General features: G+C 43.9%; 1 protein-coding gene across 6 annotated transcripts in view; it reads left to right on the forward strand.

Moving 5' to 3' along the window:
* Positions 1–3,068: 3,068 nt before the first annotated feature.
* LOC108442970 (dnaJ homolog subfamily C member 13) overlaps positions 3,069–19,874 on the forward strand; it is a 99,864-nt gene continuing 83,058 nt past the window's right edge. For 2 of the 6 annotated variants that reach the window (XM_017723313.2, XM_017723311.2), the window contains exons 1-2: positions 3,069–3,255; positions 15,973–16,053. In XM_017723313.2, the coding sequence (XP_017578802.1) occupies positions 15,986–16,053 (68 nt within the window). In that variant the 5' untranslated portion in view covers positions 3,069–3,255; positions 15,973–15,985. The remainder of the gene's footprint in view (positions 3,256–15,972; positions 16,054–19,874) is intronic. The other 4 variants (XM_017723308.2, XM_017723312.2, XM_017723309.2 and 1 more) reach the window with 3 other exon arrangements.

Raw genomic sequence — 19,874 nt, forward strand, 5'->3', positions numbered from 1 at the left:
AGTAGACTGATAAATCAATGTGATCGGTTATTAATCTCAGTGTTACTGAGCTCTGCTAAAGTCTGAGTAGACTGATAAATCAATGTGATCGGTTATTAATCTCAGCGTTACTGAGCTCTGCTAAAGTCTAAGTAGACTGATAAATCAATGTGATCGGTTATTAATCTCAGTGTTACTGAGCTCTGCTAAAGCCTGAGTAGACTGATAAATCAATGTGATCAGTTATTAATCTCAGCGTTACTGAGCTCTGCTAAAGTCTGAGTAGACTGATAAATCAATGTGATCGGTTATTAATCTCAGTGTTACTGAGCTCTGCTAAAGCCTGAGTAGACTGATAAATCAATGTGATCAGTTATTAATCTCAGTGTTACTGAGCTCTGCTAAAGCCTGAGTAGACTGATAAATCAATGTGATCGGTTATTAATCTCAGCGTTACTGAGCTCTGCTAAAGCCTGAGTAGACTGATAAATCAATGTGATCGGTTATTAATCTCAGCGTTACTGAGCTCTGCTAAAGCCTGAGTAGACTGATAAATCAATGTGATCGGTTATTAATCTCAGCGTTACTGAGCTCTGCTAAAGTCTGAGTAGACTGATAAATCAATGTGATCGGTTATTAATCTCAGCGTTACTGAGCTCTGCTAAAGTCTGAGTAGACTGATAAATCAATGTGATCGGTTATTAATCTCAGCGTTACTGAGCTCTGCTAAAGCCTGAGTAGACTGATAAATCAATGTGATCAGTTATTAATCTCAGCGTTACTGAGCTCTGCTAAAGCCTGAGTAGACTGATAAATCAATGTGATCGGTTATTAATCTCAGCGTTACTGAGCTCTGCTAAAGTCTGAGTAGACTGATAAATCAATGTGATCAGTTATTAATCTCAGTGTTACTGAGCTCTGCTAAAGCCTGAGTAGACTGATAAATCAATGTGATCAGTTATTAATCTCAGTGTTACTGAGCTCTGCTAAAGCCTGAGTAGACTGATAAATCAATGTGATCAGTTATTAATCTCAGTGTTACTGAGCTCTGCTAAAGCCTGAGTAGACTGATAAATCAATGTGATCGGTTATTAATCTCAGTGTTACTGAGCTCTGCTAAAGCCTGAGTAGACTGATAAATCAATGTGATCGGTTATTAATCTCAGTGTTACTGAGCTCTGCTAAAGCCTGAGACTGGGCCTTCCTTTTTTCTCATCCCCTGTGGTTCCTTTTAACTGAAGTAATGACCACTAAGGCTGTTTTACAACTTCTGAACATGCACATTGCAAAAGCTCGACTGCCCATGGTGGTGGCTGCAGTGCAGAGCGTGTGAGGAGAAGCAGGTTGAAGAAGACTCGTGTAGGTTCTCTGCTGGTTCTGGATGGTAAATAAAGTGTCTATATCTGTGTTGTAGTCATGGCGACGTCTGGTTCCCATCACTACCACTGTAAAGACGTCTGAACCAGTTCACACTAAACTGCTCTGAATCTCTCTGATTACACCTCACACACTGAGTTACACATAAATTTTGAAAAATTGTTGGAATTCTCCTTTAACAGCTACATCTTTGCCACATTTTCTCTTTGTGGACTGCAGCTTCCTCTTTCTCTTCTGCCTTTGAACTGGACGTTTGATTCATTGAAACAGATCATTCGAGCTGAATCAAACGTCCCGTGACTGACAAGTGATTCAGTTGATGGAGTATAAGAGCGCAGGAGTGCATGCAGAGCACAGACACACACTGTAAGACAGGCAACAATTCACAGTTCCTTCAAACTAAACAATAATATGCATTTCCACTGGCCAGAGTTCAGGATTTGACAGGATCCCATCACACAAATGCAGACTGATCATCCAAACAAACTCTACTGGCAATTACATAGTCAAACTACTGCACTGTTTTTATTTAAAGCAGGGCTTTTATTATGGAAAACCTATTTATTGCTTTTTTAAAGACTATGTAGTAAAAATAGAACTGTTCAAATTTCAAAATGCGCTGTATTCAGTGCACACAGTCCACATATGGACACTAAGCCTCACTGTTTTTGTGATGTCATAAAAGCGAACATCCACCTGCGAGGCCTAGAGCAGTTTAGCCCCGCCCATTCACGCTGAAGTTATAAGGAGTGTTTCCGCCTCAGCCTGCTTTTTGAATGAGGCGCAGCCAGTCAGAACAGAGCTCATTTACATATATCAGTCTTAAAGGCACAGGTTTTGTTCTTTCATTACTTCCAAATGTACTGATTCACAGTAAATGTGCTTAAATGTGCTGGTCATGTGATTAAATTATGTGGAAAACAATTATGAATCAATGTAATTGATTCACTGCGATGGACTGGCGACCTTTTATCCTGCCTTCCACTGGATGACTGCTGGGATAGGCTCCAGCACCCCCCCGCCCCCCCGATCAGATGTGTGTGTGTGTGTGTGTGTGTGTGTGTGTGTGTGTGTGTGCAATTGAATCATATGAATCAGTTGAATCAAGATGAATCACTTAATGATCTCATTCACATCTACCGAATCTCCTAAAGATACCGCACCGTTAGCCCAGCCTGACATCGTAACAACAGAAGAACCATTTTGGGTGCTATATAGAACCTTTTTTTCCAAAAAAAAAGTTCCGTATAGAACCATTTACAGCAGTTACGTCCTCCATCAGTCTCGACCAGTCCGTGACGCAAAGAACACTTTAATCGTCCAGAAGGGTTCTCTGCGCGTTCGTGGTTCTGTACAGAACCATTGTCTTTAGTAGAGAACCCCCTGCAGCACCGCTGAAAACTCGTGTTGCTCAGGTTGGACTCGCCCGATGCTGGTTGCCATGGTAATGTCTACGCTAAGCGGCGTTCTACGCATGCGCGTCACTTCGGCTCGGGTTACCGGCGCCGCGCAGGTGTGTTTATCAGACTGTTGAGCGGACTGCGCTCACGAGCAGCCCCGCCCCCGTCTGTAATCGGAACGTGATCGATCGGACTGGCGCAAATCTTTGCGCGCAAACACAGCCCGTAAGAGCCGGTTCAGTCGGTTCGGACCGAACAAAGAACCGATTCTTCGGCTGCAGCTCGACCAGCTGACAGCCTCCTGACAGGCGGGCTGCGCCTGCGCACACCGCACCGAGCGGACATGGCGGCGTCCTGACTGTTTTCTCCGCACTGAGGGAAGCTGACCGCGGAGACCCGGCTCCACAGGTTCGGGGAGACAGAGCAGAGACGTTCCAGCACGTTGGAGGGTGGGGGAAAAGGGGACGGAGACGAGCCGCAGGTGATACGGACCGCTCAGGTAAACGGGGCTCGGTCTGCGCTCCGGCTCTGATTCACTGATGCGGAGGAGCTCGCCTGCTAACGCTAGCGGAGGTTAGCCAGCTCATTTAGCCGGCCAGGCGCGACGTTTCCCCCGCCGACAAATGTAAACAGAACCGAGGGGAAAGGTGGCAAGCCCCGGGACACATTTCCCCCGCCCTCAGAACGGCTAAACGAGTTTTCCCGCGGCCGGAATCTGCACTGCGACTCGTATAAGCCGCCTCGCAGTCGCCAGTCCGCTAGCGTCGGGTAGCGTTAGCGCTCTAACTTGACCCAACTTGACTGCGACCTCCGCTCAGGGCGACCTCGACACGAGCCCCTACCGCTGTTTGTCGCAGGAAACTAACATTTCTAACACGTTTTACTTCATTAAAGTTGAGATAAGTGCTCCCGACAACTTGATGCTCCTGGCTGGAGCGAGCCAGCTAGGTTAGCTCAGCTGCTAACCCGCTTCTGAGGGGAAAGGTAAACAGCGCTGACGGGCAGGTGGCTGCGGTGGTGGATATTCTCAGTTATTCGGGAGGTCAGCTCCCCATTCGCCAGCTTCTTTCCCGAAATGTCCCGTTCCACCTTAAATGGCTCTGTATGGATGTAACTGCTGCAGCATTTAAGGTGGCGCGGAGAGGAAGCGGACTTGAGCCTCGTGACGGAGCGCTGTTGTAGCCTGCTCTTGGGCTGTCAGTTGTGTGGAGTGTGCTGGGCTCTTCATCAGCGAGCCCCGCGCGTCGGCGCTTGTTTAGACGCGGATGTGTGTGTTGGCAGAGGCGAGGCTGAAGCCAGCTGCCTTTTTGCTAGCTGCTACTGCTTCTTTATTTATTTATTTATTTTAAACTTTCCCGTTCCACCTTAAATGGTGCAGCAGTTACATTCTGGCGCCTGGGGCGCTGCAATAACGGCTGCACCATTTAAGGTGGAACGGGAAAATTCGAACCAGGAACGGGCGAGTAATGGGGAAACCGACGCGCTTTGAACAAACGCAACTCCTGCACCATTTAAGGTGGAACGGGAAAAATCGAAAGGAAGCGAACCTGAGCCTGGTGGCAGACGGAGCCCTGTTCTTTAGCTGTCAGTTGGGGCTGGAAAGGTCTGAATATGCTGTTTTTGGGCGAACACCAACCACGTGTTGATGTTTTTTTTTTTAGATGTATTTGTATGTTGGCTAATTAATTTTCCCGTTCCACCTTATATGGCGCGGCAGTTACATTCTCGTGCCTGGGGCGATATAATAACGGCTGCACCATTTAAGCTGGAACGGGGAATTTCGAACGAGAAACGGGCGATGGGGAAACTGGTGCGCTTAAACGTAACTGCTGCACCATTTAAGGTGGAACGGGATAATTCGAACAAGACGCTGGCTTGTAGGAAGCCTCATTTAGCAGAGGTGGTGGTCTTCTTTCTGTGCAGATGATTCAAAGCTGTTTTGGGTCTGTAGTTTGTTTTACTAAGGTAATGTGTGCAGCGTCGTCCTTCGTTAAAGGTGTTAAGAAGGCTGGTTATAAGGCCGGTTATAAGGCCCCTTGGTGGGTGGTATTGTCTGCTGTTGAGCCACTAACCCATGACTTACAGTGTGGTCATGTGACTGCCATCTTCAGGCCTGTCAGGCTGAATCGTCTCTAACGGCCTGTTGAAATGCTGCCCCCATGTCCTCCTAAGAAGTTCCTCCTCAAGACTTCGGAGGTCGTAAATACAACTTGATACGTGTTCTTTTGGTTCTTTTGGTCGGAAGCAAGTGGTATACACTGTAAATGATCTTTATAGTTTCTTCCTGTGGGTACACAAGTACACAAACCATGTACTGAGTTAAAGTTGAGACCCCCAAGGTAAATATTCCTCCAGTAAAAGTAGAAGTTCCTCCCTTTAGACCTCCACTTGAGTAAAAGTACTAAAGTATTTCCCTTCAAATGTACTTAAGTATAAAGTAAAAGTACTAAAAGAGTAATTCTGGCTCTGATGTCCTGTTATCATTTTTATAACCAGACTGGCTTCATGAACTCATTTCAGGTGAAAGTCCTCCAGCGTCTCTCTTGGTAAACCAGTCTTTTAATAGAAGGTCATTAATTAGTGACGCTGACGTCTATTAAAATGATCAGAAGCACAAAACACTGAAGGTAAACAGTTTCCATCAGGGAGAACCGAGTGGCTCTGAAATCACTTTTTACACACAAGCAAAGTTTCAGTTTCAGATTTATTTACAACTTAGTTCCAAGTTTAAGTTGAATAAAAACTGGCTTTAAACTCAGGATCACAGATGAGCTCCTTTACTATGTTGATCTGTAGGCGTCTGTTCATAAACATAAACCAGCCCAAACTCATTTACTATAAAATGAAATGGTGTTTGTAGAAATTCAGAAAAAAGCCGCGTCAGTCTCGACTGCATATGTGGACATATTTCTATATTGAGCTCTATTTACACAAAGTTAGGTTAGTTCATCATTTATGTTGAACAGACTCTCCCAAAGTTTTACGCTGCTGCGCTGACGTTGAACCGCGTGCTGCACTGGGTCGGTATGACCAACAGGTCAAAACCAGCTCTAAACAAAGTGACCGCTGGGCCCTGATTGGTGCTCTGGCTTTGCGCTTCTTTCGTTTTGACATGTTACGTTTTTATACACACAGAAACCAAAAGGAACGACAGATTTCTCAAAATGTAGGAGGAAAAAGTCGGATATTAGACTCTGAAATGTAGTGGAGTGAAAGGAGAAAGTCCCCAGAACGGAGAAACTTCAGTACAGATACACCAAAAATACTAAAGTACAGAAACTAATTACATTTACTCAGATACTCAGTTACTCAGGTACTCAGTTACTGTCCAGAACTGGTGAGAGAGAATCTGTTTTTGTTGCTTTAATGCAGCAGATAAAGCACAGAGGATGGTCTTGAGACGAGTAAATGTTTTTCCGTCTAGTAAAATCTTCCCAGTGTGTAAATACAGAGTTTCTGACATCGTTTGAAGGCAGCAGTAGAGCACTGGGTAAATACCAAGTATAGCCGCTGCCTCTGGGCTCATCATTTAAATAAATTTACATCAAATTATCGTTCCCTTTCATATGAAATGTGATTTTTCTCAAATGATCGTTCACTTTGGGCCCTCATCTTATTCATGGTCAGTTCGTGTATACAGTTGGAATTGCAGGCCATTCAAACCGAGCATCACAAACTAATTCACTACACGTAAACATGCCTTTAGCGCCACGTGGTAAGACTTAAACACCACGTCTGCATCAATGGTGATGAATTTGTGCCAAATTGGAAAGCGTTCAGTCCAGTGGGCAAACGTCACAAGCTTACATGACGTTACTTTTCCGTAATAGCTGTGACAGTAATAATCTATATAGAGGTATATCGGAGTTTAGGGGTGGGCAATATAGTAATAATCGAACGTCCTCGTGATCAATCAAGTCATGATATGCTTTTCTGAGCATGTTATGGATGTCGTCGGTAATTTGAAGAACATTGACCAGCTACATGATCCAATACAAAGCGAGCCATAGTAAATTACTGCAGTGAATATGAATCACTGTAGTTGTAATTATTATTATTATTATTATTATTATTATTGTTAGTAGTAGTAGTAGTAGTGTTGTGTTTTCATATGTGGCACTATGTTGTGTGTTCCACCTTATTAAATCTCACAAAACCTAAATATCGTGATGTATATTGTGTATCGTGAGAAGGTCTTGCAGTATTATAATATCTTTTTTGTGAAATCGCCGACCCGTGTCGTTTTGTAGTTATCATTATAGTTATCGTGGTTGAGGCTCTGAATCTCAGTTGGTGGAAGAAGGTAGAAATTCAGGGAATTATTTGTTTAGTGTTTTCTCTCCCGAATCCTTCGTCCTGTTTCACAGTTTTAAGTCCTGCTTTGCTGTTTCTCAGGACTGGAGAGGCCATAGAAAGTGCATGAACCTCTCCGGAAGTGGACCACAAACTTTGAACTCTAGCTCTTCTACTGGCCCGAGTGTTTCAGTCCCGTTAAACTTTAATTATCCATCGCAGGACAATCTCAAGGCAGGCACAAAACAAAGGGCATAAAAGTGGCAAATATGAGCATGTGTGTTGGTTAAACGTTTAAAATAAATAAATAAAAAGACCGTAAAGGCCGCCCACAAACTCGCTGCGCCTCAAATGTATATCTGCGTGTGTCTTTGTGATGATCCAGCTCAGAAATCCAGTTCAAACCCTTCCTGAATCCGTAGAGCCGTCCTTTCCGTTCCATCTCATCACGAGATCCAGCAACACTCACATCCGGAGTTATGAGCCTGTGAAGAGGGGCTGAGATACACGTCATCTGCCTCTCGCCGCGTGGAGCTGCTGGATTCGTGTGTCCGTCTGCATTCTGTGTGAAACTGACCGACGGACACTCAGGAGATCGCTAAGGACTGACCGTCACACCGGACACCCTTCGTTCTTCATTCAGTCCACATCGGAGACTCGTGTGAAACGGCGTCAGAGAGTTTCCAGCTGCTGAAGCTGCTGCAGCGGGTTTGGAAAGTAGTGATGAAGGAGCGTGTAGATATGAAACAGATGAGGAACCTGTTCTATGAAGAACCTTTAGAGGAGGGTTTAAGAAGAGATGGACAGATCGAGGAAACGATCTCGGAGCACAGAGCTGAGTGTCCATTTCAGCTTCCTGACCTCCCCAAATTTCTGCATTACTGAGCGTTGTGTACGCATGGGCCCGTGGACTTGCTCGTAACTGCACTTTTACTGCGTAATGTGGTTCTTATTGATCCGTGCCGAGAGACGGGAAGTTAAGTCACGTGGCTACCTTGTGAGATCTTCATTTACCTGCTTTGCCAGTGTTTCCCGTCCGCCCACACAGGGTTTGCCTTATGCCAGAGAGGAGAGGATGACAGCAAAATGACAACAAACAAGACAAAATAAGTGATAATTAGGATGAGCCCTAGCTCATCATTAATCCCCGTCAGATCCCTCCTTATCCGACTGGAACCGGAGATTCAGCTTCCATTCATTAAACTATTATGGATGCAGCTGTCTAGAAAGCCTTAACTCTTCCTCAGACCTCACTTTTATCCAGGTTGTGCTGAAAGGAGCTGAGATTCGTCGGCTTTTAATGTGACTCGCTTTCTATTAGGCAAAAACAGGAAACTCGGAGTAAACAGACGGCTTTCAGTGGCCACTGTGAAGTGAGACTGTGGTAGTAGTTATTGGTTATTAGGGGTGGGAATTTCTGGGCACCTCACGATTCGATTCGATTAGATTCAGAGGCTGGGATTCGATTATAAAACGATTATCGATGCGTCTTTTTTTTTTTTTTATACAGGATCTTTTTCTCTCACTGGGTCAGGACTTGGTATTTTTAAAGCAAAGTGTTTGTAAAGATCCATAATCAATCTACTTCCAATATCTGTTATTCATAAATCAGTGGAAGTGATGTGGCGAGTGAACTGGAAGGCTCTTCGTTCACTGCGTCAGTAAAACATCTTTGAGACAGGACGTGTGGAACGTGGCACGAAAGCCCTGGTTCTCAGCGACGGAGAACTGGCGTGCAGCCTGCAGGTCCCGTAGCAGTGCAGTCTCACCGAGGTTGTAGCTACGACATGACGGAGTTTTTAGACGAACGTTTGGAGGCGAATGGACTTAATTGCATTAATAAGCAGCGCAGTGGTTTCCTCGTACACCAAATCTGCACCGAGAGACTGAAACACTAAGAAGTTGTGAAGATGAAGCTTTTGAATTCTCCCGGTCCACCTTAAATGGTACCGCATTTACATTTGGCGTCTCAAGCACCATTTAAGGTGGAACGGTTAAATTTCGAACAAGAAGCTGGGGAATAAGAAGCGACTTCATTCTCGTAAACCAGCCGAACGCTGAGAGACGTTTTAGGAGAAACTGATCTAGTTTTGAGGAGAGTTTTGCTGTCAGAGACGGGAGGAAAGCGGCTGCAGCTGAAGCTTAAAGTGGAGCAAGTCCGTGTTTTCGTTTATATTGTTTATCCTGTTCTAGGACGTTATCGCACCCGGAGACACACTGGACTGTAAATGTTGCGGCTCCTGAGGTGGTTTGATTGTTGTTGAAAGGACTAAATGTCTCTTCTAAACATTTGGGCTGTGACTCCGGACCGGACCGAACCTGGATTTAACGCAGAGCCAGTCGGATTTCTCGCTGGTCTCGATGTTCTCCTCAAAACTAGATTTGTGTTGCGTCAACGTTACGTTATAAATTAAATATTCAGAAAATCGATTTGACATTTTTTTAATCGATTCAGAATCGCTCACGTCTGCCTCTCGATATGCCTAAGAATCGACACTCCTCCCTGCACACACTCTGAGACGGGTGTTAACTGAAGGCACTCACACTTCTCCTTTAAGACGGCTTGAGCAACTTACTGTAGTTACTTACTGCAGCAGTAATGCTTTACAGCTGGACGATCGGAATGCAGCGTTATATCCAGTATGACAAGTGCTTGACCTTCAAAGCGCCGTAACTCTATCAGAAACCGTGCACCGGTCAGGCGTAACATTCTGACCACCTCCTTGTTTCTACACTCACTGTCCACTCTATCAGCTCCACTTACTGTATAGCTGCACTCTGTAGTTCTACAGTTACAGACTGTAGTCCATCTGTTTCTCTGATACTCTGTTACCCTGTTCTTCAGTGGGCAGGACCCCCATGGACCCTCACAGAGCAGGTACTATGTGGGTGGTGGGTCATTCTCAGCACTGCAGTAACACTGACGTGGTGGTGGTGTGTTAGTGTGTGTTGTGCTGGTCTGAGTGGATCAGCAGCAGTGCTGCTGGAGTTTTTAAACACCTCAGTGTTGCTGCTGGACTGAGAATAGTCCACCAACCAAAAATATCCAGCCAACAGCGTCCTGTGGGCGGCGTCCTGTGGGCGGCGTCCTGTGGGCGGCGTCCTGTGGGCGGCGTCCTGTGGGCAGCGTCCTGTGGGCAGCGTCCTGTGGCCACTGATGAAGGACTAGAGGATGACCAACACAAACTGTGCAGCAGCAGATGAGCTGTCGTCTCTGACTTTACATCTGTAAGGTGGACTGACGAGGTAGGAGTGTCTAATAGAGTGGACAGTGAGTCGACACAGTGTTTAAAAACTCCAGCAGTGGTCATAATGTTATGCCTGATTGGTGAGTTCAGTGCAATATAATACAATGTTGTGTCAGTGCAGCTGAAGTGAGAACTGCCTGAAAAAGTGCCTTATTTTAATGATAATATCTAATATTAATATGCAATATTTCTGTTTTCGAATATTCAGTGTTTATAAAAGTACAATATTTAAAACGTCAGAGCTGCTGCCTGGTCCTTTCACACAGAAGCCTTAGCGATTATATATAATATCACAGTGTTCAGTGAGTCCCTCTTCACCTCTATTCCAGCTTCCGTTCTTCTCAGGAGCCTCACTTTCAGCTCCTCAGAGAACCTGCAGACACGCCTCCAAAGCTCAGTCTGAGAAGCTGGTTGATTTTCTGAACTAATCAAACCCATTCAGTGGTGCTGAGGTCTGGACTCTGGGGCGGTCAGTCCATCGTCCAGCTTCTTTGTTTGGTGTGTCCGTCTCCTTTTCTCAGCGAGGCTCTTCTTGATCAGCTACACGTCCTTTCAGACCCACAGCGCTGAGTGGTCTTCTCACAGTGGAAGGATGGACAGAAACACCTGTGGATGTTTTCAGATCTGAAGCAGCTTGATCTTCTCCTCTCTCTCAGAGATCAAAGCTTTCAGTGCTGTTTATATGATGGGGGCAGTTTTGGGGTCGACCTGCTCTTCCAGGTGGTTGTTAGGAGGCTAGATGTAGTTGGTCAGTGTTCTTTAAGTACTGTCGATATCCCTGATATGCTCTGAAAAGCATATTGTGACGCAATTGATCATGATACCAATATTATATCGTCTGATTGCCCATCTCTAGCAGGAAGGTCACTGTATGGCAGCTTAATATAAACACGTGTATACATCTAAAAAGATGGTTCTTCAAGGGTTCTTTAAGGGATCTCCTTTAAAGGGAATTGTTATATGTTGAGTCATGGGTTCTATGTAGAACCATTTGCATGATTAAATGGTTCTTTGCATGGTGAAATGGTTCTTCAGATTGATGGAATATTTGTTGTATATGGATCTGTACAGAACCTTCTTGAAAACATTTGTATATATCACCCAAAAGGGTTCTGCCTTTGCTGCGATGCCTAGCTTGTTACCGCAGGATAATCCATTTTGGGTGATATGTGGAACCAGGTTCTGTGTGGCGAAATGGTTCTTCAGATCGATCAAGAATGCATAATTGTTCTGCGTAGGATGTCTTTGGTAATGGTTCTGTGTAACGCATCAAAAGGGTTCTGCAGTTGTTATGATGCCAGACTTGTAATATCAGAAGAACCCATTTTTAGTGCTAAATAGAACCGTATGTATCATGCATTAGTGGTTCTCTGCGTATGTATGTGGTTCTGCACAGCACCTTTTTTTGAAATGGTTCTGTACAACACCAAAAAGGGTTCTTCTGTTATCATGAGTTTGACGTCATACCAAGAGAACCCAGAACCATGTTCAGAAAGGTTCTATATAGAACCATATACAACATATCCATCAAGCTGAAGAACCGTTTTACCAATAATTGATGCAAAGAATCGTTTAAGCATGAAATGGCTCTGTTTCAAAGTCGTGGTTCTTTGCCTTTGCCGAAGAACCCTTGAAGAACCGTCCTTTTTAAGAGCGTTCAGCAGGCTGGCAGGTGGGCCGTGTTGGCGCCGGGGTGACGGGTGATGAGCTCAGAGAGGCGAGCGCCTCTCAGCGAGTCGGTGGGGCTGCTGTGTTGGCGCTTCAGCGTCAGGCCGGAGGAGGAGAGAGAGAGAGAGAGAGAGGAAGGAAGGATGGAGTCCGTCTCTCTGTCCTGTTGGAGAACGCTGACCGAGGCACCGTCCCCTCTGCCCTTTACAGAGGATGCGATAAAACTGAAGTCCAGCCTCTCCGCCTCTGATTCTCATCACTCAGCATGTTTTCTCTCCGCCTTTTCTTTCTCACCGTCACTCCCGTACTCTTTAAAGAATACAAACTGTTGGGCACTCTTAAACATGGTTCTTCAAGGGTTCTTTAGTAGAGAAAACGGTCCTATATAGAACCATGAACACTCAAAGAACCCTTTGCATGGTAAAACAGTTTTTCAGATCAACAGAGAATGTGCTGTGTAGAACATTTTTGAAAATGGTTCTATATAGCACCCAAAAGGGTTCTTCTGTATAGAACCATGAACACTCAAAGAACCCTTTGCATAATTAAAGAGTTCTTTGCATGGTGAAATGGTTCTTCAGATCGACGGAAAATGTGATGAAGTAGGAAGAACTGATGAAGTAAGAACCCAGTTCTGTTTAAACTGGGGGGCTGACAACTTATGTTCTTATCTAGAACCCGGCTGGTCAGCTGGCTAACAGCCTAAACAGCCCCATCATTAATATCACAGGCCTGAATTAAAGCACTTACGGTGTGATTTACTGTAAAACTGCAGTATAAAAGGCTAAAAATATCACTTTAATGTTTTACACGTTTCAGTCAGAAGGCGCGTTAAACCCCGGCTGATCTGGTCCGACTCTGAAGATCAGACACGTCCGGCGAATGGTGTTGGGTTCGTTTCTGGCTGATTCGTCTCGTCTTCAGAGTCGGACCGAATCGGCTGTCGGTCAGATGTGATCTTAACAGCGTCCGTTTTCTGTTTGTGGCGAAGTAAGAAGTGAAAACGTTCAAACGGCTCGAGCGTCTCCTACAGCTGTCAGAGTCGTTGCTTAGCAACAGCGTCTCAGTGGAGTGACAGTGTTTGTGGAAAATCCCGTGATGGTGAAATAACGGCAGTTAGACGCCTCTCAGCCAATCAGCTCGCGTGGCCGGAGCTCACTGATGTATAATGACTTGTATTTAATGTTTTACTGCACTAAGTCCAGCTGAGCTCTCTGTGATCAAACCTGTACTTGGGAAATCGGGAAGTACGGCTGATTTCCTCAAAATTCTCGGGGAAGTGTGTTGTGTGGTATAGTCTGTAGGTCTGCTGGCAGAGTGACTCTACACACGACTCTGTGCGCAGACGTTTGTCACACTATTGATCGTATTGATCAATGTGGGTGTGAGCGCAGTATTTATTCAACAGTACAGCCGGTGTAGCCAAATAAGGGGGCTAATTGGCCAATTTGGCCACTTCAGTTTGTTAGTCAGTTATTTATGTGACAGTGGTCAGCGTAAATGTCATGATCGCGGCGGCCTGGGCGCGACGGTCTGGTCGTGGTGGCTTTCCAAAAATTGTAAAAGTTCAAAGATTTTTCTTCCTTTAAAGAGGAAATCTTTGGTGTTCCGGCAGTTCTGTCTCCTGTTTAGTGGAGTGAACGTAACAGGCCTGATCTGAAGGACAGAGGTGTTTGTGGAAGAAGCTCCAGTCGGCCTAATTGAAGAAGATGAGAAGGTTTTGTAGGGAACAGGGAACGGAGCTGTTATTTTTATAGAGCGTCTGTTAAGAGCCGTTAAATACGAGGTGTGGAATCTTTGTGTCCGGCGCCAAGTGGGTGTGTCTGTGTTCCACATCTGCATTTAAAAGCGATGTAATCTCATTCCGTGGGTTATTACTACCTTACACACTCAAAAAGGGTTCCTCAAGGGTTCTTTGGTAAAGACAATGGCTTTATATAGAACCATGAACACTCGAAGAACCCTTTGCATGCTTAAAGAGTTCTTTGCATGGTGAAATGATCCTTCAGATCGATAGTCTGTTATATATGGTTCTGTGGAACCCAGAACCATGTTCTAAAAGGTTAATTAAGCATGAAATGGTTCTATATAGAGCTAATGGTTCTAAAAAGAACGATTGCCTTCATTAAAGAAATCTTGAAGAACCATCTTTTTGAAAAGAGAAACCATTTTAAGAGGTTTCTATATAGAACTATCTGCAGCAAACAATCTGAAGAACCCTTTAATCATGCAAAAGGTTCTTTGAGTGTTTATGGTTCTATATAGAGCCATTTTATGTACTAAAGAACCCTTGAAGGACTATCTTTTTAATTGTGTATAGCAGAATCCTTTTGGGTGCGGCATAGAACCCTTTTCGAAAAGGTTCCGTGTAGAACCATATACTTCATATTCTCCATCAGTCTGGAGAACCTTTTAAGCATGCAAAAGGTTATTTGAGTGCTTATGGTTCTGTGTAGAGCCATTTTATGTACTAAAGAACCCTTGAATGACCATCTTTTTTATTGTGTATAGCAGCACCCTTTTTGGTGCTACATAGAACCCTTCTCAAAAAAAGGTTCCATGTAGGACCGTCTTCAGCATATTCTCCATTGATCTGAAGAACCCGTTAAGCATGCAAAAGGTTTGCGTGTTCATGGTTTTATATGGAGCCATTTTCTGTACTAAAGGACCCTTGAAGAACCATCTTCTTAATTGCGTATAGCAGATTCCTTTTGGGTGCTACATAGAACCCTTTTCAAAAAGGTTCCTTATAGAACCATATACATCTTAAAGAACACTTTAATGATACAAATGAGCCTTTTAAAGGGTAAAGGGTTCTTTGAGTGTTCATGGTGTTATATAGAACCGTTTTCTGTACTATAGAACCCTCGAGGAACCGTAGGCCGGGGTGTTTGCTGAGCGTCTCGGATGTTGTTGATGCCCGACCCGTGTTTACATCAAAACGTCTTATTATGAGCTGAAGGGGGAATTTAGCTCCTCTGGTGAGAAAGCAGGATGGTGTCCTCGTCACGTGAGGCTGGACTTGGCTTTGACAGACGCTAGATATGCCCTGGGTCAGGGGTCGGCAACCTGCGGCTCTTTTACTGCCCTGTCGTGGCTCCGGAAATTCCACCTCCGCATTTAACCCATCCGTGCAGTGAAACACCACAAACACACTAGTGAGCACACACACACTAGGGGGCAGTGAGCACACTTGCCCGGAGCGGTGGGCAGCCCTATCCACGGGGGTTAGGTGTCTTGCTCAAGGGCACTTCAGTCATGGACTGTCAGCCAAGGGGCTCGAACCGGCAACCTTCCAGCCACAGGGCTGGTTCCCTAACCTCCAGCCCACAACTGCCCCTTTTTTTATTGCATTCATTCATTCTAACACCTGCAGACAGCAAGAGTGAAGCGGGAAGCACCTCCTCAACGACATAATAATAAAATAACAATAAATAAAAGGAACTGCTGTAGAACTGCGCATTCACCCTCATCAGCGCAGACTGCTGGTCTCCATAGCAACGCAGACAACAGTCTCGTCCAGCTAGTAGCTAAAGAAAAGGGAAAGGGCAAGATGTGCAACAAGAAACTTTCCAACACTAAGAAGACGCGAAACAGCAGCCCTGCCGGGGGCTCTTTCAACCCGGAGTGTCTCTCATTAACCGAGGATGATTGGTCAGTGTTTTCATCGTTGCCTCATGATGATAAAGACCGAGCACATCTTTCCAGTTGACTCATTGTGTGTTGTTTTTCAGGGTGAGCTGGTACTTCTACATTTTCACAAGGCTCCTCGTTCTCTGCCCAAGAAAAACACAGTTACGGTGAAGCTCGTTTAACGTGAGCTGTGGCTGCTTTTAAAAGAGCATCGTATTTATACCGGGAAGGTCGTTTGTGGCGTCTGTGCTCAGACTTTAGACTGTCTGCCAAATTTCTGCGATCCAGTTATGAATATGCTAACATGAAGTCGCGTTCAGCTCGTATGTCTCTCCGTTTTGTTGGTGGACTTTGACACTGTTCTTTCGTTGCAGGCCTTGCCAGAAGATGAATGTCCTCAAAGACAACAAAGACTTGGCCTGTTTCTACACAACCAAACACTCCTGGAGGGGGAAGTAAGTGTCCTGCCACTCTCTCTCTTCCACTGTGAGGCATCTCGCTGATTGGATTTCATGGGTCTCAGCACGTGGCTGTGCTCTGAGCTCTGCTCTCTGAAAGAGATTTGTGTTGTTCGTTTATTTTAGATCCAAAGGAGACACGTCTGATATATTGAAATTAGCTGATGTGGCCGGGGCTGAACGATTTGGGGAAAATGTCTAATTGTGATTTTTCTGATTTAATATTGCGATTTAGATGGTGATTATTTTTATAGATTGAGGTTCGGACCTTTTTAGTCCTGAATATCCCTGTATTCCTGTAAATATATCTGAATATATTGACTGAATATATAACCCCTCAGTGAAGTGCGGCAGAAAGCCAGTAAGTTGCGGCTGTGATGTCACAACGCAGGGAGGTTTGGTTGCCTCTACCAGCAGTATACAACAATACTAATGTAGGCCAGGGGTCTTGAATTAAGATTCAACAAGATCCAGTTAAGTCCAGTTCGGGCAGATTTCAACAACATTTACTGAACATCAGATCAAATAAAGTCCAGTTCGGGCAGATTTCAACACCATTTACTGAACATCAGATCAAATAAAGTCCAGTTCGGGCAGATTTCAACACCATTTACTGAACATCAGATCAAATAAAGTCCAGTTCGGGCAGATTTCAACACCATTTACTGAACATCAGATCAAATAAAGTCCAGTTCGGGCAGATTTCACCAACATTTACTGAACATCAGCTCAAATAAAGTCCAGTTCGGTCAGATTTCAACAACATTTACTGAACATCAGATCAAATAAAGTCCAGTTCGGGCAGATTTCAACAACATTTACTGAACATCAGATCAAATAAAGTCCAGTTCGGGCAGATTTCAACAACATTTACTGAACATCAGATCAAATAAAGTCCAGTTCGGGCAGATTTCAACAACATTTACTGAACATCAGATCAAATAAAGTCCAGTTCGGGCAGATTTCAACAACATTTACTGAACATCAGATCAAATAAAGTCCAGTTCGGGCAGATTTCAACAACATTTACTGAGCATCAGCTCAAATAAAGTCCAGTTCGGTCAGATTTCAACAACATTTACTGAGCATCAGATCAAATAAAGTCCAGTTCGGTCAGATTTCACCAACATTTACTGAGCATCAGATCAAATAAAGTCCAGTTCGGTCAGATTTCACCAACATTTACTGAGCATCAGATCAAATAAAGTCCAGTTCGGTCAGATTTCACCAACATTTACTGAACATCAGATCAAATAAAGTCCAGTTCGGTCAGATTTCACCAACATTTACTGAACATCAGATCAAATAAAGTCCAGTTCGGTCAGATTTCACCAACATTTACTGAACATCAGATCAAATAAAGTCCAGTTCGGGCAGATTTCAACACCATTTACTGAACATCAGATCAAATAAAGTCCAGTTCGGGCAGATTTCAACACCATTTACTGAACATCAGATCAAATAAAGTCCAGTTCGGGCAGATTTCAACACCATTTACTGAACATCAGATCAAATAAAGTCCAGTTCGGGCAGATTTCACCAACATTTACTGAACATCAGCTCAAATAAAGTCCAGTTCGGTCAGATTTCAACAACATTTACTGAACATCAGATCAAATAAAGTCCAGTTCGGGCAGATTTCAACAACATTTACTGAACATCAGATCAAATAAAGTCCAGTTCGGGCAGATTTCAACAACATTTACTGAACATCAGATCAAATAAAGTCCAGTTCGGGCAGATTTCAACACCATTTACTGAACATCAGATCAAATAAAGTCCAGTTCGGGCAGATTTCAACAACATTTACTGAACATCAGATCAAATAAAGTCCAGTTCGGGCAGATTTCAACAACATTTACTGAACATCAGATCAAATAAAGTCCAGTTCGGTCAGATTTCAACAACATTTACTGAGCATCAGCTCAAATAAAGTCCAGTTCGGTCAGATTTCACCAACATTTACTGAGCATCAGATCAAATAAAGTCCAGTTCGGTCAGATTTCACCAACATTTACTGAGCATCAGATCAAATAAAGTCCAGTTCGGTCAGATTTCACCAACATTTACTGAACATCAGATCAAATAAAGTCCAGTTCGGTCAGATTTCACCAACATTTACTGAACATCAGATCAAATAAAGTCCAGTTCGGGCAGATTTCACCAACATTTACTGAACATCAGATCAAATAAAGTCCAGTTCGGGCAGATTTCAACACCATTTACTGAACATCAGATCAAATAAAGTCCAGTTCGGGCAGATTTCAACACCATTTACTGAACATCAGATCAAATAAAGTCCAGTTCGGGCAGATTTCAACACCATTTACTGAACATCAGATCAAATAAAGTCCAGTTCGGGCAGATTTCAACACCATTTACTGAACATCAGATCAAATAAAGTCCAGTTCGGGCAGATTTCACCAACATTTACTGAACATCAGATCAAATAAAGTCCAGTTCGGTCAGATTTCACCAACATTTACTGAACATCAGATCAAATAAAGTCCAGTTCGGTCAGATTTCACCAACATTTACTGAACATCAGATCAAATAAAGTCCAGTTCGGTCAGATTTCACCAACATTTACTGAACATCAGATCAAATAAAGTCCAGTTCGGTCAGATTTCACCAACATTTACTGAACATCAGATCAAATAAAGTCCAGTTCGGTCAGATTTCACCAACATTTACTGAACATCAGATCAAATAAAGTCCAGTTCGGTCAGATTTCACCAACATTTACTGAACATCAGATCAAATAAAGTCCAGTTCGGTCAGATTTCACCAACATTTACTGAACATCAGATCAAATAAAGTCCAGTTCGGTCAGATTTCACCAACATTTACTGAACATCAGATCAAATAAAGTCCAGTTCGGTCAGATTTCAACAACATTTACTGAGCATCAGCTCAAATAAAGTCCAGTTCGGTCAGATTTCAACAACATTTACTGAGCATCAGATCAAATAAAGTCCAGTTCGGTCAGATTTCACCAACATTTACTGAACATCAGATCAAATAAAGTCCAGTTCGGTCAGATTTCACCAACATTTACTGAACATCAGATCAAATAAAGTCCAGTTCGGTCAGATTTCACCAACATTTACTGAACATCAGATCAAATAAAGTCCAGTTCGGTCAGATTTCACCAACATTTACTGAACATCAGATCAAATAAAGTCCAGTTTGGTCAGATTTCAACAACATTTACTGTCAGTTTCCTCTTTTTAGATCACGTCATGTGGAATAACTTCCCTCTGACTCACTTTCTTCTCTGACTGCTGTTTCTCTCCTCGTCCCTCCCCTGTGAGGCGTCACTCACTCGAGTCTCAGAGCTCATCGTAATGCACAGATCTGATTGGCTGAGCAGCATCACATGATATTTACAACGCGTGTGATTGGTCTATGAGTCTCCGGCTGCTAAAGCCACCCTAAAGGCTAGAAATGATACGCTGATTAAAACAGGACCACCCAGTCGAAATTAAATAATTCTCCATCAGTTATAGTTCCAGGTCCGGGGTCCGGACTTGGACCACAATCCGCCTATTAGTGACCTCTGATGTAAGCTATTAATATGTTCTAAGCTGTACTGACTCCACCCACCCCGTCCCGTCTCCAAACTTTGATGAACTTGAATGAGCCTTTTATCCCGACAGTGCAGGGGGTCTGAGGCACCGAGCCTTTTTGCCGGTTTTATTAAATCGATTATTCGGATTATGCATCACTACGTTACCAAATGGCTCTTATGAAGCTGTTGATTTTTAAATTTATTTAAATTGAGGTTGTTTTATGCATTTGCTGCCCGTCTGAGGCTG

This window comes from Pygocentrus nattereri, chromosome 24 (assembly GCF_015220715.1).
Source record: "Pygocentrus nattereri isolate fPygNat1 chromosome 24, fPygNat1.pri, whole genome shotgun sequence".
Classification (NCBI taxonomy): Eukaryota; Metazoa; Chordata; class Actinopteri; order Characiformes; family Serrasalmidae; genus Pygocentrus; species Pygocentrus nattereri.